Genomic DNA, 16,919 nt, shown 5'->3' with positions numbered 1-16,919 from the left:
CGCACTCAAAGTGTCAACATGGGTGCGTTTCATTCAGCGGAGGCAGAGATTACTAAGGGGGTGCCACAGGGCTCATGTTGGAGCCCCACTCTTTTTAAAATCTATGTGGCCCCACATACTTGGTGGCCAAACTAGGGCCAAAAGTTGACCCCATAGAAGTCCCAGAGATCTGTAAAAACAGCTGGTCTTGATAGCTGAACAAATGCCTACTTAGGGCTATCTCAATACACTGGAGAACAAAAGGCAGTGGAGTGTTGTAAAACCACTCACGATTCACGAGAGCCAGTGCTGCTGACACAAGCGTGGCATCTTGGTTGCCAGTTGATTCGCGCCTGAAATTCAAAATGCTGACAATTGCTCATCAGGCCCTGAATGGTATTGGCCCCATATACCTGCAAAAGAGGCACTTGGTCTTACTGCCCTGCCCCGACCATCACCTGCACGCCGTTGCTCAGAATAGCAGACCAGGAGGGCCTGCAATGCCCCACATGAATCCTAACCACGTGTCCTACTGAACCGCACCTTCGACCCGTCGCCTGCCCTCCGGGCCACCCTAGCGCCACATCGCTACCTAATAAGGCTCCCCCCTCCACCACACCCACGATGGCCCGGGACCAGCCCTCCCCTCCTCCACCAGCCCCACTTGCCCCCCTTAAACCTCACAGTCGGAACTCCTTCACCATCATTTTCCCCCCACTCCTCTCTACTAAGTTGCGACGCACCTTCAAGCAGAAACTCATTCGCAATCATAAAGAAACCCTAATCACTGACATCTACCACTCGGCCTCCAATGGACCGACGAAGATGGACCTAATATTCCACACTGAAAGACCGGAATATTGGGTCTCCACGATTAGATCGCGGATGTTTATCGCCAAAACAACCTCCACTCTCCACAGCTGCAAACTAACTGCGACTCTCCCGTTCAGATCAGCTGGCAGAGGTTATACAACCGTGACCATCTTCTCCAATGGCACGGTCCTCATCCAAGCCAACAACGAGAACCTGGAAGCTTTCGACTCCATATTTCCCGCACTTAGGTCAGCCCTTCCCACCCTCCCTACCCTCGCCCCTACGCCGCCTCCGACCACTACCACAACTAACAGAGAAGACCTTGATATGCCCTTCCGCGACCCTTATCCAGCCCGTCAGGCCCACCCTCCCCCAGCTATATCTCACCCCCCACGCACAGCCACCCAACACCAACAGAACACTCAATCCCCTTCCTCTACCCCTTCCTCCAACTACCTCACCTCCCCCAACGTCAGTCTCCGACAGCCTCCTACAGCAACCACCCCCACGCCAACAGGCTGCTTTCAGCCAACGAGACTCTCCCCCTCGAGTCTCCCTACAACTCTCAAACCACCCCTGTCCAAACCCCCTCCTGTCCTCCTTCCTACCTCCCCCTTGTCTAAACACCCTCCTGGCCCTCCCCTGAACACCCCCCCGTCCTTCACCCTGACCCCTCTCTCCCAACCCACTCTCTCGAACCCTAACACACTCGGCCCCACTCCGGATGCCCACATCCCCTCCCTTGAGTCCATATCAAAACGGCTCGCAGCCTTGGAAAACCAGGTCAACACTATCACCCAAGGTTTATCAGAAATCCTCTCTAACCTTGGTATAGTCTGTAACCCCCACAAACTCTCTCCCCGGACCTCCCGCCACGCCAAAACCATCATCACTCAGGGGCCCTTAAAAGCCGTCAGCGCCCAATCTCTCGCCCCCCTCCCCAAGGACCAGGGTTCTGATTAAAAAAAAAACGAAACAACAAGAGCCCCTTGCACCAGACCCCTGTCCTCTACTTCCTCTCCCACTCCAGCGGGCTCAAAACACCCGACCTCCAGGCCGCTTAGATCAGAAGCTCCTATGTCAGACAGGGAAGCAGCCTTACTAGCGGCCACCTACGACTCCTCCATTGCTGAGTCACCCAAATCCAAAATCCAAGTCATCACAGGTCACCGGAAAGACCTACCCATCGTCAAACCACAGAGATTACCAGTCCTCACCGCTATACCTAGAGAGACTAAAGACAGACCCTCCAGCAATCAGGAGAAATTCACCAACTGCCTCCTAATCAATTGCAGATCGGCCTCTCTACATGCAACGGACTTAGCTGAATCCATCCTCACTCATGACATTGACGTTGCGTTCCTCACGGAGACCTGGCTTAATAAGACATCCCCTCCCTGCCTAGACATGCTGGTTCCACCCGGTTTCTCCCTCATCTCCAAAGATAGGATTAAACGAGGAGGTGGGGTCACTATCATCCTCAAGGACAGCTGGAGCATCACAGAAACCGCCTCCTTCGAGTACGACTCCTTTGAATGTCTATCCACCGTCATCAAAACAAAAGACAACGACTCTCTACTGTGCCACCTACTCTACCACCCCCCGGGCAGAAATAATGAGTTTGGAGAACAACTATCAAACCTGATTGCACAAGACGCACTTGGCGATTCCAAAACCTTAATTCTTGGTGATCTGAACCTCCGTTGGAATGAGACCCATAACCCTCTAATCAGATCGCTATCTAGCCTCCTTGAAGATAACAACCTCACCCAACACTGTACTGAGGAGACTCATTACAAAGGAGCCACACTGGATGCCATCATTGCCCAAAAGAATTCTATCACGGTCAACCACATACTACCAGTTGACTGGTCAGATCACCACATGATCTTATTTCACATCAATCACCCCATCATCTCGCTTAAACCTCCGCAAGACCCCCCTAAATGGTCGAGAAACCTCTCCCAAGTACCCCAAGATATCCTGGAAGGTCAACTAAGTTCACTTCTTCCAAATAACACACTGCACCTCTCGACAAACGATCTCGTCGACCACTACAACTCGGGGTTAGTCTCCATACTTGACAATCTAGCTCCTCTAAAGCTCAAAAGAAGCCGAGCCACTCCATCTAGAACCTGGTTCACTGCGGACCTCAACACAGAAAGAAGAAACTTGAGAGCCAAAGAAAGAAAGTGGAGAAACAACCCAACCGCCATTCTCCGCCTCCAACTAAAATAAGCCAGCAGGAAGTACAACAACCATATCAAAAACAAGAAATCCAACTTCTTCCGCGAGGCATTGGTCAAATCCAAAAACAGACCCAAAGAACTCTACACCATAATCAGACAACAAACAACAAAGCCCCTGCCCTCAACCCTGCAGGCATCCAAAGAACTCTGTGATAACTTCGCCAACTTCTTCAACGACAAGGTCTTAAAAATCGAACTTTCTCTTGACATCAACAACCCACTCCTCCAGAAGAGAAACTCGGCCACCCCATTGGCACTCCCATCCGACTCCTTTTCCTCCCCCTGGCTAAGCTTTCGCCCCGTCCAGGAAGCTGAGATAATCTCGCTGATCTCGACCTCCAAACCATCAGCAGACATTTCAGACCCCATCCCCCCCTCCTTAATCAAAAAAATGAAGCTTACCTTAGCGCCTATCTGGGGAAGAATCATAAACAGCTCCCTACAAAGCGGAGTGGTCCCCGATTGTCTAAAAATGGGGCAAGTCACTCCTCTGCTGAAAAAACCCGGTCTCGACTCAACTGACTTGAACAATTTCAGACCGATATCCAACCTCCCCTTGCTCTCGAAAACACTTGAACGCTGTGTACTCCTGCAACTGACTCAACATCTGGACAACATCAATCTCCTGGACCCCCTCCAATCCGGCTTCAGACAAGGCCGCAGCACAGAAACCGCGATGCTGAACATCATAGACGACATTCATGGATCTCTGGACGCTGACAAATGCTGCCTCCTCATACTCCTTGATCTCTCCGCAGCGTTCGACACGGTGGACCACAAGCTCCTCATCATGACTCTTCAAGAAAGAGCCGGCCTTGGCGAGGTAGTTCTCAAGTGGTTTTCCTCCTTTTTACATAACCGCTCGCAATTAATAAAAATTAAGAACTTCACCTCCGATACCCAGCAAGTCAACAAGTGTGTCCCTCAAGGATCAGTGCTCTCCCCTCAGCTCTTTAACATCTACATGGAACCGCTCGCCAAGTTACTCAGGAACGCCAACATCCACTTCCACCTCTACGCGGATGACACGCAGATTTACCTGGAAACCTCCTCTCTTAAAGACATCCACAGACTCAACGATGTCCTAAATGAAGTTCAAGACTGGCTGACAAAGAATCACCTGAAACTCAACCCTGACAAGACAGAAACACTCCTCATCTCAAACAAAGATGATAACCCCCAAATCACCGAGTGGCTAAAGTCGATCAATGCTCTCAAAGGTAACCTCTCGCTAGCCGACTCCGTTAAATCCCTGGGCTTCACCCTAGACCCCAAACTAACCCTGACAAACCACATTAAGAATTCGGCGAAAAGCGCATTTTTCAACCTCAGACTTCTGAACAAAATTAAACCTTACATTCCTAACAAGGACCTCAAACTAGCCACTCAATCGCTAGTTCTATCAAGACTTGATTATGGGAACTCAATCCTAACAGGCATCCCCAAATCGCACCTGGCCCCACTAAAAACAACATTTCACGCGGCAGCGAGAATGGTCACAGACTGCAAAAAATCTGACCACATCTCCCCGGCACTCAAAGAACTCGAATGGCTCCCTGCGGAAATGCGGAGTACCTTCAGAACGGCCTGCCTAACGCACAAGGCCCTCCACACCGGCAAACCGGAATACCTGGCAAACAAGCTCAAAAAAGCAGGCCAAGCCAGACATTTGAGAAGCTCTAACTCCCTGCTGCTCATTCTACCAAAATCCAGAAAGAAGAGAACTGCGAACTGCTCTTTCTCAGGAAATGCCCGCAAAATATGGAACGCCATCCCCCCGCACATCAGAACTATACCGTCCTAAGCAGAATTCAAGAGCCAACTCAAATCCTTGTGCCTTATCCGCTCCCTTGGTTGTGGGTAACTTGGATCAGCTAACGTCCCAGAATCCATGCGGTAACGTTGAATCCTGTACCAAGAAGTCCTGCTGTCCGAACTTTTCCTCATTCCAAATTGTCATTCGCTAATTGCTTTTATTGGATTTGTGTCATGTTGTTCTCTTTTCATTCCCTCTACTGTAAAGCGCTCTGCTACCTTCGGGTCTTGTTAGCGCTATAGAAAACTTCTAAATAAATAAATAAAAATAAATTTGCCTTCTACGTACCAGGGCGACTGCTTCGGTCTTCCGCCAAATGGCTGATACAGACCCCGAAGTTCAAGCGCCAGCGTCTCGGTGGCAATTCCTTTGTGCGCAGGGCTGGCCTGGCCTGGAATTTGTTGCCCTTAGCCCTGCGGACCATTCAGTACCCATTGATGTTCAAGAAGAAACTCAAGACTCTGCTTTTTTAATAAGATGATCGGACATTGCCTTCTTTCGGGAGCTAGCGCCGGGACACTTCCAAGTAGCTGTGCACTTCATACATTCAATATAACATTACATAACATAACATCTTGAGGAATACTGGTGTAGAGAAATTCAATGTCGATCATTATCAAAAATTGAGTGGTGGGGTCATATTCAATAGTCTCCAGAGTGGTTAGATTATCAGTAGTTTCCTGTACATCGGAAGGTTGGTTAATAATAGTTTCTCCAAGGAAAAAATCAGCTCGAGAACGGATTGTACCCCAGACACAATAAGACGTCTAGGAGGAGAATGTTGAGCCTTGTGATTTTTATGCAAAATATAGAATGCTTGAATATGCAGTGTTGGATTGATTAAAAAATCCTCCTCTTTAGGGGTTAGCCATTTTTTATCTTTAGCGTAAGCCGTCATCTCCTTAATAATTCCCCTGTAGCTCATTGGTAGGGTCTCTAATAAGAGGTATGTAATTCATACGTACCTCTAATAATCTTATCACCTCTGCTTCATAGTCTTGGGAACTATGCATTACTACTGCAGCACGTTTATCAGGAGGTGTATTATTATTTTGTCATTGTTCTGGAGTGACCTAATAGCTTTCAAGTTTGCTTTATTCATATTCTGAAATACATGATTGTTCTAGAACCATAATTTCCCTGAGGACTCGTTCAAAGACAATAACTTCTGATCTCATCGATGAATTAGGGGGCAGAAGGCTGATGGAAAATGGTGGTCAATTGAGAGAACTAATGGGGGGCAGCCGTTTTATTCTCAAAGAACTTGTGAAGACGTATTTTCTGCATCATCATTAAAAAAATCTGATCTGCATTTAAAAGTACTGCGTTGAGGGGTAGGAACAAACTCTAAGCCCTTATTCAGAACTTGTAATTCAGCCTGGAAAACTGTTATCAACCAACCTTTCAAATTGTCAATGGGTGTTATAGTGGAAGCAGCATTGGGAGGAGACAGAGGTTAAGGATGAGGTAGAGTTGGAGAGGGTTGTTTGATTATGTAAATCCTGAGTGGTTACTCTCGTGTGAAAGTAGTCGACGATCTAGTGTGGTGGGAAATGATTACCAAATCCATGGCGGCTGGGGGATGTGTTGGCGATGTCAAATATGGTCAGAAGAGATTGAGTGGCAGAGGAGTCAGAAGTTGATGCTGATTTCTTGATGAGTGGAAAGAATTGTTTGAATAGTTTAAGGTGACCATCCGATGCCTGAATGAGGATGATGCCATTTTTGTAAATGACAATGGTGACTGCTGCTTTGCATCTCAAACAAAGAAGGAAATACCGATCGTTTGCGACCAGGTGGGGTTTCCTGGCTGTAGAGAACAGGAGCATTGAGAGCAGGGCTTTCTTCCATTTTCTGCACAAAAATAACGTTTGGCGCAAGGTGTTAAAGACCAATGTTTCTGGATGGGATTTGAGGAGTCTGTGTTTTAGGGTCTTAGGGCCAGACGTAGGTAAATCAGAAATACCGATTTCTTAATAGCGAATTTTACCGATTCGCTATTAAGAAATTGGTCTTTCCTATGTAGGTAAAGATTCGGTAAAAAATACTGAATCCTTAATATTCCTTATTACCGAATCGGTAATTGAGATTCGGTAATAAGGAATACCTACCCATTCATTTCTATGGGCTTGGAGGCCTATAGGAATGAAAGTGAAGACATTCAGTATTAGCGATTCGGTATAACCGAATCAGTAATACCAGGAGGCATTTCAAGTGTGCCAGGTTGTCCAAAGGACACCCTGTTGCACCCCTGAAATGTGCATGTGTGCACATGTGGCACACATCCATGTCTTGGATGTGTGCCACATGGCACTTTAAAAAAAGCAAAAAAGTGATTTTTTAAGGGAAACCGGTAATTACAACCAACTTGAAATTGGTGGTAATTACCGATTTCTTAAGGCTCAAATGCACTATTTACTGTGCTTCCTACATTGCATGTAAGGAATCGGTATTACCGATTCCTTAAATGCAAGAGCAATAAGGAATCAGTATTAAGGAATCGGTGTTTACCGATTCCTTATATACCGATTCCTTATCTACATTAGGAATGGCTAAATACCGGTCGGTAACGCTGAAATTTACTGAATTTTGGCGTTACCGAGCGGTATTTAGCCACCTACGTCTGGCCCTAAGAGGCTTTGATAGATTTCAGAGGTAAATGATTTTGGGCCAGATGTAGGTATCCAAATACGGTAATTTTTGGCCGTTACCGACCGGTACTTAGATACTGAGATGTAGGGCATGTCAAAATACAGATTAGATAATTTTACCGAATCGGTAAATTTACCGAATCAGTAATTTTACCGAATCAGTAAATTTACTGATTCAGTAAAATTACCGAATCTGTATTTTGAAATGTAGGTAGCACTGTAAACAGTGCTACAGGTCTTTATATGTGCATTTACACCTGTGCCATGTGGCACACATACATGCCCACATACAGGCACACATACATGCCACATGGCACTAATCAGGGGTGCAACAGGGGGTCAAAGTGACACCCTGCCACCCTTGACTATTTCACAATTTTACCGAATCCGTATTTACCAATTTGGTAATTGACATTCATTCCTATGGGCCTCCAGGCCCATGGGAATGAATGGCAATTACCGAATCGGTAAATGCCGATTCAGTAATTACCGAATCTTAACGATTCCGTAAAAAATACCGAATAATTATCTACATAGGATTTACCGATTCTAAAATACCTAATCGGTAAAATTCGGTATTTTAGAATCTGTAAAACCTTTTTACCTACATCTAGCCGTTCATGAGCAAACTGGCCCAATGGTTCTAAGGTGATTTTTGTATTACTTTGTGGATCGATGTCAGAGAAAAGGAAGTAACTGTGGGTCCTATGAAGTGGGATATTTTGGTATGGAATGGGGATCGCAGGCTGGACTTCTTTCTTGGGAGAAGGAGCAAATTTAAGAACTCTTACTTAAACAAGTTGGCAGTGAGAAGCGATCCTTCATTCAACAATTATGATCATAATATACAAATCCTTTTATTTTATTAATGGTAATTGATAGTGATGGTTTTGGTTAGGGAGAGCCCACAGGCTGGTAAATGTTGATAACATGTAGATGCTTGAGAGAGGTCGAATCACATTACAATTTGGCCACTGTCAGAGAAGTAGAATTCTAGTGATCATAGCATGTTAATAGGCTAGTTAGAGTCTTTATAGTTTGCGTTTGAAGTGCCCTTTAAAGTTTAAAAGTTTTCATAAAAAGGTAGCAGGCAAAAGTAATAGTCAAAAAGAATATTTATGGAAGGTGTGGGGGACAATCAATACAGTAGTTGAGGATGACCGTCACTGTTGCTGTTTGGTTATACATTGTGTGTCTATAGTTGTTATTTAAGATCTTAGTGATGGCTGATCACCTGCGAGTTGGGAAGAAAAGGAATCTTCTTGCTTGCTTCTGTGTCAGAGGATGCAAGGGTACAGCTTGAGTATAAAAGCGATCAGTCAGTCCTGAGTGGTCTCCACATTGGATGCTTAATGCAGATTCTTTAAGAATCTATTAGCAAAGGAGATTTAAAAGGCTTAGAGAAGGAGATCACCAATGAAAAATTTAGCCACTAGATAGAGCTCCATGGCTGAGAATAAAACACGGTCTTGTATTTGTTTCCCTGCGTGAGATCAAGACTGGTCAGGAAACAAAAATATACAGTGCAGATATTACTACGAGTACAGGTGAGACACACCTACTCCTCACAGGTGGCGGGCATTAGGGTTTGTATTTAATTTTTGTGTTATAATCAGTTAAAAAATACAGTGTAGAAATCCCGTTACAAGTAGGGGAGTGAATCAGAGCTCCCCACTAAGATGGCCGTCACGTTAACAGCATCAGGATGGAAGCTGTCCTAAAAATATGAGTCCTCTTTCTATTTCTTCAGCGTGAAAATAATGTGTACTATGAAGCAAGCACCAGTTCTAAACATGAGGTAGGAAGGAGGTCTTGCTACATACCATATAAACTTCTCCTCAGCTTAAACATAGTATAGCCCCAAGATATGCTCACTGTACTTCCCAGGGCTTCCTGTTGTACTTTTCATTCCTCAACATGTCATTCGCCGGAGTGTAAGGGAACAGACAGCAGGTGACGTGATCAACACCAGCTACACAGGAGAAATGTTGGTGGTGCCGTGAAGATTTGAACTGAGTCAGATTCCTTGGGCAATGAATCACATCACAGACCGAAGGGGGTTAAAAGGTCGCTTTTATTTCAGCAACAACAAAACAATCATAATGTAATCAATGACTTTCAAGTAACCCCACCCCGTCACCACTCCTTGATCCCCATGAAATATCCCCATATTGATCCCCCAATGAAATTTCCCCCATATCCATCCCCCAAGAGATTACCCCCATATCGAATACCCCATAAATATTTCCCCCAAATAGATCCCCAATTTTCCCCCGCACGAAACCTCGACAACAACCCCTCTGTTTCCCTTCTGTCCTAAGCTATTCTGCCTACTCCAAGTCTTCCTGCCTGCCTCAATCCCGTCCCAATCTGCCTCTGGTGGAAAAGGAAAATTATTGTGACACCCAGGAAACCTACCAAAGGAAAAAAGTGCAACTATAAAAATTGTACAGAAAAGAGGAAGGGTGGGTGGGGCACAAAATGAGCGCACTGCCTCCTACCTCTCCTCAGGATCCCCAACTGGCATAATTAGAATACAACATTTGAAAATGTTGCGTTCTAAAGCAGGCACCTCGCCTGCACGTGCTCGCTCCGGGCGATACTAACTGCCCAAAGCTGCCCGGGGGTTTACATTCTTTTAATGCCACCCCGAAGCCCTCCACTGGGGGTTGAGGAACATGAATTCCCAAACTTAGGAGATCAGGAAAGCGGAGAGAATCATAATGCTCGATGGTAGAAAAAGAGGCAGGTGGAAACCCCCCTCAGGACAGCGGGGGTAGCAAGGTTCGTACTGCCAGCAACCTTGCAGTCAGATACACTGGTCCGTTGTTAATTAATGGTAAACGTGGGCTAGACGCGATCAATTCAGCTGGCATCAACAGTGTCAGCGGCTCCCCCAGGCACCTCTGCTATGGAAGCCTTCGAGCATGATCCTCGTGGGGCAATGTATGATGTAAGGCATCGGTCACAGCATGTTAAGGGATGGTCAGACCCTCCCATCCCCCAACAATGCACAAAATGGCAGGCTCTTTCACCCAAGCCTCACAGCCCTAGTTGTCGAGCGATCAAGGAGCATGCAACGCTCCTACCTTCATCTACCCAGAGGCCGGACCTAATGGTCAGAGGCTCGCAGATGGCGAAAACGGATTGAACGGATCAGACAGGTCACCTGCAGTCCTCAGGATTCCACCTCGGCTCCACAGCACAGTGTCAGAAGAGGCAGATATTAGAGCACAAGACTGCCTTCCAGACTAGAGGAACGGTAGACCAAAAATGTCCTCTTCAACGTTGGCAAACAGAAAATGGCTAAACAGGGTGTTATGTTTGATTACTACCCTTCTACTAGGTAATGTTCAGGAGTGGGAGTGACCTTTTGTGGATGTTTTGAACAAATGGAGCTGGAACCCAGGGCTCCGGTTCGGTTACCACACGAGCAGCTTTGATGTCTGTGTACGTCTTCTAAAGTGCATCTTTCCTACTACGCCCCTAAGTCTGTGTAACACCTGGTGCACTATGGAACACTGGCAATGAAGGTGGGATGGCTTTTAGTCCCGTCACTGCCTCCCTGTATCTACAGTCTGTGGATGTGACTCCTGACCGTTACCTGCTTTACCTGCCTGGAGCTGCTGCCTTTCGTCTGCTGCGGGGTTGGGGTAGCTGCTGGACACAGTGTGAGGCGTTGGACTCGCAGTGGTTGCCTGTGACCTGGGTTTCAAGCGAGGATTTTGGACCGAAACTGAGACACACAGAATCATTTCTGCTTGATGGCCCACCATTGGCACAGGCGGTTAACTGGAGGGACTGGTTAGAGTGCCTTGAGACTTACTTTGCGGCGGAGGATCTACCAGTCGAACACGAACGCCCCATGTTGTTACATCTGGGTGGTGCTGCATTGCACAAGCTTGGGAATTCAGTGGTGAAAGCTGGACCACCTCATACCTATGCTACATTGACGCCTGCCCTGACCTCTCATTTTGTACATCTTACCAACTCTGATTATGAACGCGTCCTATTGCGACAGGCGAGACAGTTCCCAGAGGAGTCCGTAGATGATTTCTATGCTCAGCTCTGAGAGCTGGTGAGTATGTGTGAGTGGCTCTAAATGGTTTTCTAAAATGGATCTACGAGCAGGATACCATCAACTGCTTTTGGATTCTCGGTCAAGAGCCATTACCATGTTCTTGACGCATGTCGGTCTTCGGAGGTACAAATGCCTTAGTGTCGGAGTGTCCAGTGCCGCGGAAGTCTTCCAAGATGCCATCCGAGGGTTGCTGGCAGGCCTCAAGGGTATCCTCAATGTCAGCAATGACATTCTTGTGCATGCCCCCACATTGGAAGAACATATGGATTGTTTGAGAGATACTTTCTGGAATTTACATGAGTGTGGCCTTACTATCCACCAAGAAAAATGTGTGTTCCATAAGAGGAAGATTGCATTTTTTGGAAACTGTTTCACCCAACATGGAGTATTACCGGATCCGTCTAAAGTCCATGCCATTCACATGCCTTCTGCTCCCACATCAGTGACTTGTGTAATGAGTTACATGGTCCCTTATTGTGGACGTTTATTTCGTAATTTGATGGATCTCACTGCCCCTTTGAGAGAACTGACAAAATCTAATGTCAGCTGGGACTGAGGGCTGGCCCAAGAACAAGCTTTTGAGGATACCAAGCAGGCCCTCTCTGCTGTTACCACTCTAGTGTACTTCAATTCATTCCGAGATTTTGAACTGCCTGTGGACGCTAGTCCTACTGGCCGTGGTGCTGTGTTGTCACAAAAGAAGGAAGGCGGGGAGTGGGCACCCATAGCCTTTGCGAGTTAGTTTCTTACGTATACTGAGCAACGGTACTCACATATTGAGAAGAAGGCAATAGCCATTCACTGGGGCTGTTGCCATTTCATCTATATCTTTACGGACAGTCATTTATAGTCCATATGGACCACAAGCCGTTGATTCCACTTTTTATGGGACATTCTTCAAAGCCCCCATCCAGGATCGAAAAAGGAATTCTTCAGCTGCAGGAGTACAGTTTCAAGTTCTCTATCACCCAGGGCCGCACAACCCTGCTGATTTTTGGTCCTGGCATGCTCGACTGGCCATGGCGGAAAAGGAGTTTGCAGCATACAAGGTGGAGGCATACATCAGGAGGGTGGTGGAGCGATCACGCCCGCGGCCCATTTCCTTGGAGGAGATTATGAGTGCAAGGTCCTCTCTATAGAATTGCATAAAGATAATGGTCCTCCTTTTTCCAGCCAATAATTCTCCGATGACCTACTGTCTCGGGGAGTTCATCATCAGAAAAATCACCCCGAGCTGGCCTCAACAAATAGGGAGGCGGAGTGCTTTATGCACACTCTATATAAAGTTCTTCAATTGCGCTAGCCTATGGCCAGAACATAGAATGTGGTTTGTACACGTTCCTGAGCGAATACCGGTTTGCACCCCATTCAACAACACAGGCAAGCCAAGTCTCTCTTTGTAATAGACGAGAGTTAGGTGAAATCTAGCCTCAAGTGGGACCATTGTCACAGTTACAAGAAAGTGTTGCAGTGAAGTTAAGGCAATGGCAGGTCAAGAATGACCACATGTCTCCGAACCGTGGGGCCAAGACTAAATCCTTTGATGTTGGTGATACAGTCATGGTGAAGAACCGCCATCCACGTGGGAAATTCATGCTCGCTTTTGAGATAGACCCTTGGACAATTCAGGCTGTATAAGGGACAATGATCACGGCCCAGAGGGCTGAACAGACCGTCACCCGGAATATATCTTGTTTTAAGGAATTTAGGAGTCCAAGGAGCCCAGGGGCAGAGTTACCCTCGAATATGGCGTATGGAGGGTTAGAATTTAATTACATCTATATCTTGCCGGGAACCCCTAGTGATTAAGTTTTGCCACCTGGGATACTGGATTTGGATCCCGTTGGGGTTTCCGAGACTGTTATCCCTAATGATTCTCAGCACTCTCAAGGGGCTGGAGACGATGATGGCCTGGAGAACAATAGATGGCGCAGGAATGGGAGATACCATCTCCAACCATGTCCTTCAGTTTCCTCTCGTTTGAAAGACTTTGTGTTGATCTAAGTCTGTATTAGTGTTTGTGGTTTGTGCTTTTTTTGTTTCCTTTTCTTTTTTACTTTTAAATGTTTTTCTTTTTACTTGTTGTTTCATTTTTGGTTTTTCTTTTTCACCCAATCATATTCTTGTTCTTTTTCTTTTTGTTTTCTATGTGTTGTTCTATTTGAATAAATGAAACCAGAACCCAGGGCTCCGGGTTCGGTGACCACACGAGCAGCTTTAGTGTCTGTGTGTCTCTTCTACTGTGTATCTTTCCTACTATGCCCCCAAGTCTGTCTACCACCTGGTGGACTATGGATCACGGGGCTATGTTCAAATGGTGATCCCCAGTCTGAGAGCCTCTTCCAGGCTCAACCATCCGGTGGCCATCTTTACAGTGATCATCTATTGAGTTTACAATGTAAAGCTTGTCTTTATTGTATACATTTGGCAGCTGCTCTCTGGTCTTACACTCTAAAGATAATCTATTGAGTTTACAACATAAAGCTTGCCTTTGTTGTATAAATTGTGCAGTTGCTCTCTGGTCTTTACACTCTAAAGATAATCTATTGAGTTTACATCTTAAAGCTTTCCTTTGTTGCAACACTGTACAGCTACTCTCTTTTTCACTCTAAAGATACTCTTTTCAATTTACACTGTAAATCTTGCATTTGTGACATGCACTATACAGTTGCTCTATGGTCTTTACAATCTAAAGCTGATCAATAAAAATTACACTGTAAATCTTATGCCGTAAAGCTTTTTTATGTTCTCTATACTTTAACCTGATCTATGACATCACCATTGAAAAGCACACCTATGTTGTGTACAGCAGGACACAATTCTTTGTTTACACCCTGACGTAGACCTTTGCCGTTTCAGTACAATATGTTACTTTCACCGTAAATCTTCTCTCTGTTGCTCTACGATGTATGATGAGGTCTTGGATAAACGAATGCACTTTTCTGTTCTTGTGCAGTGACATGTTAGAAATGATTGATTTGATTTGATTTGATTTATAGATTTGTAAAGCGCAACGATTGCCCATGGGCGTCTTGGCGCTAAGATAAATCCTTTTTCAGCTATACGGCCATGTCTGATTTTTATTTGGAGAAAAGCCATGTTTTTACTTCCTTTCTAAAGGTTTCTAAAGATGTACAGGTTTTTATGTTCAGAGGTAGTTGGTTCCATGTACGTGATCACAGTGCTTCTTTCACATCTGCTCTCCTTGATTCAGTTTTTCTGTTTCTGTTTGTAGGACTTCGAATCCCTGATGAAGACCTGAGCTCCTAATTATGAAGAATCTCTGTGAAAGGATGTATGATCTATCAGCAAGAGACAGATTGTGATGACACTCACATAAAGATGTTATGATACTATCAAAATACATTGACTATTCCCCCAATGTAACTTGAAGTCAAGGGGTACACCTGGAAGGGTTTGTGAAGACTGTGTAAATGCGTCAGTTTGAAATAATTCTTTATTTATTTTTCATTTGTCCTGCATAGATTATAATACTCAATTCTGCACTCTAACACCTCACAGCAAACTTGTTCACTACAGCTTCACAATGGAAAACATGTTTCAAAATAAACTTGCTCCATGCTCAATCCTGTCTCTGTTTTATTACATTTCTTGAAAAAATAAGCTCAACGTGTCCGAATATGTTCCTTTTTTAATGAAATGCTAAACTTTGAAACTAGTTCCAACACAGAATGCCAATACAAGATCACCTTAAATGTAGTTCAACTGCATGGGACTGATTATGTTTTCTGATTACTTTGGAAATCAAATATTTACATAACAGCTCATCCCTGAATAGCACATGCATAAATGAATATCCCCAAAAAATGAATCGATTAATATTTTTCTCTCTCTCTCTGACTCTCTCTCTCTCTATCCTTCCCTCTTTGGAATCCATTCATAGCAAAATTACAGCTCTACATATATGTTACCTCCTGAAATACATTCCACAATTTGAAATTAATAGAACAAGTGATGCAAAAAGTCGAGGTCATGTGAAACGTAAATCTTTTTTTAAATGAACATGAATTGACACAATACTAATTTTCAAGAGTATTTTATTTTATTTTGCTAGACTAATTAGAGTCATTATAAATTAATAGAACAAATAAAACAACACAATTAAGTAGAGTTCCAAAGCATGAAATTGAAAACTATGATTTGATGAGATTTTTTAAATATTGTTATGAGTCGATATCACATATAAAAAGTGCTTACTTTAAAAGTGCTGACCAATACTTTTGGACAACAGTATCAAAAAGGGACGCCCTCCCTCCTGGGCAAGTACCCTCAATGATCCTATCCAGTGTCCAGGGCAGTGCACCAGCGTAGCTCACTGTAATCTAATACAGGCACCTACGCCCTAAGCTCAAGTCCTTCCCTAACTCCTTGACTGGTCTGCTGGTGCACCGTCCCTTTTCCGTGGCCGCAGGTTGAACCTGGTGACTGAAGGCACTGTCTCCTCAAAAAAAAGGGGGTGAAACTCAGGGTCATATTGACATTGAGACTCCGATTTTGGTGTATTGGAAACGGGGTATTCCAGGGCGGCCTTATCTCTGGTGGGACCGCCTCCAACAAGTCGGTGTCAGTTTATTTGTCCATCTCTGCCCACCTCAATTGGGCGTCAGAGAGGGAACGAAGCGTGGCACCCGCTCTCCTTCCTTGTCAGCAACACCTTTGAGGGTCCATCGGTCATACAGAAGTGGGAGAGGAATCCGTTTGACGTGGGTGGCATGCACCCAATGCTTTTGACCTTCAAGCTCCCTGTGCGGGTAACAAGCAGGACTAGCAGGGGCCCTTTCCAACTCAACTCCAGGCAGTTCTTTCATTGAAAGTTCTTTACAAGAACGAAGTCCCCAGGCTGTACCTTATGCCCGGGCCCCTCTGGCACTGGTTGCAGCATGGTGTGAATCTGTTGGTATATAGAACCGAGATCGTACTTCTCAACCAGGCCTGCTGACTAGGGGTGGGTCGCTGCATGACATTTCTGCTTAATATTCAAGCCTTTGCACACCAATTCAATCCCTTTTGTATTGAGGTGACTTCTGTTGTCACTCCAAATCACACGTGGCAACCCATAGTGCAGGAACAACTCTTTTAAGAGTGCCTTCGCTGTCGCCATTGCTGTATTCTCTTTAATGGGGTGAGCCTCAATCCATTTACTGAATGCACAAATCACTACTAGCACATACTTCAAATTGTTAACTTGTTCCATTTCAATTAAATCCATCTGGAGAACCTCGAAAAGGAAGGAAGGCGGTGCAAAGTTACCAGGGTTATGCTTCAAAAAATGATACAATGCTTCACTTGGTGTGTGGCTACCTTAGCGA

The 16,919-nt window shown here is 45.3% G+C and overlaps 1 protein-coding gene across 2 annotated transcripts in view; it reads left to right on the top strand.

Moving 5' to 3' along the window:
- Nucleotides 1-15,176, top strand: part of LOC144764004 (uncharacterized) — a 167,851-nt gene extending 152,675 nt beyond the window's left edge. For both annotated transcript variants that reach the window (XM_078650130.1, XM_078650129.1), the window contains one exon: nucleotides 14,825-15,176. In XM_078650130.1, coding sequence (XP_078506256.1) covers nucleotides 14,825-14,859 — 35 coding nt within the window. In that variant the 3' untranslated portion in view covers nucleotides 14,860-15,176. The remainder of the gene's footprint in view (nucleotides 1-14,824) is intronic.
- The last annotated feature ends 1,743 nt before the right edge of the window (nucleotides 15,177-16,919 follow it).

Source organism: Lissotriton helveticus, chromosome 6 (genome assembly GCF_964261635.1).
Source record: "Lissotriton helveticus chromosome 6, aLisHel1.1, whole genome shotgun sequence".
In the NCBI taxonomy this organism is placed as follows: Eukaryota; Metazoa; Chordata; class Amphibia; order Caudata; family Salamandridae; genus Lissotriton; species Lissotriton helveticus.
Note: the sequence above shows the minus strand (reverse complement) of the source record. Positions and strands in the feature narration are given on the sequence as shown.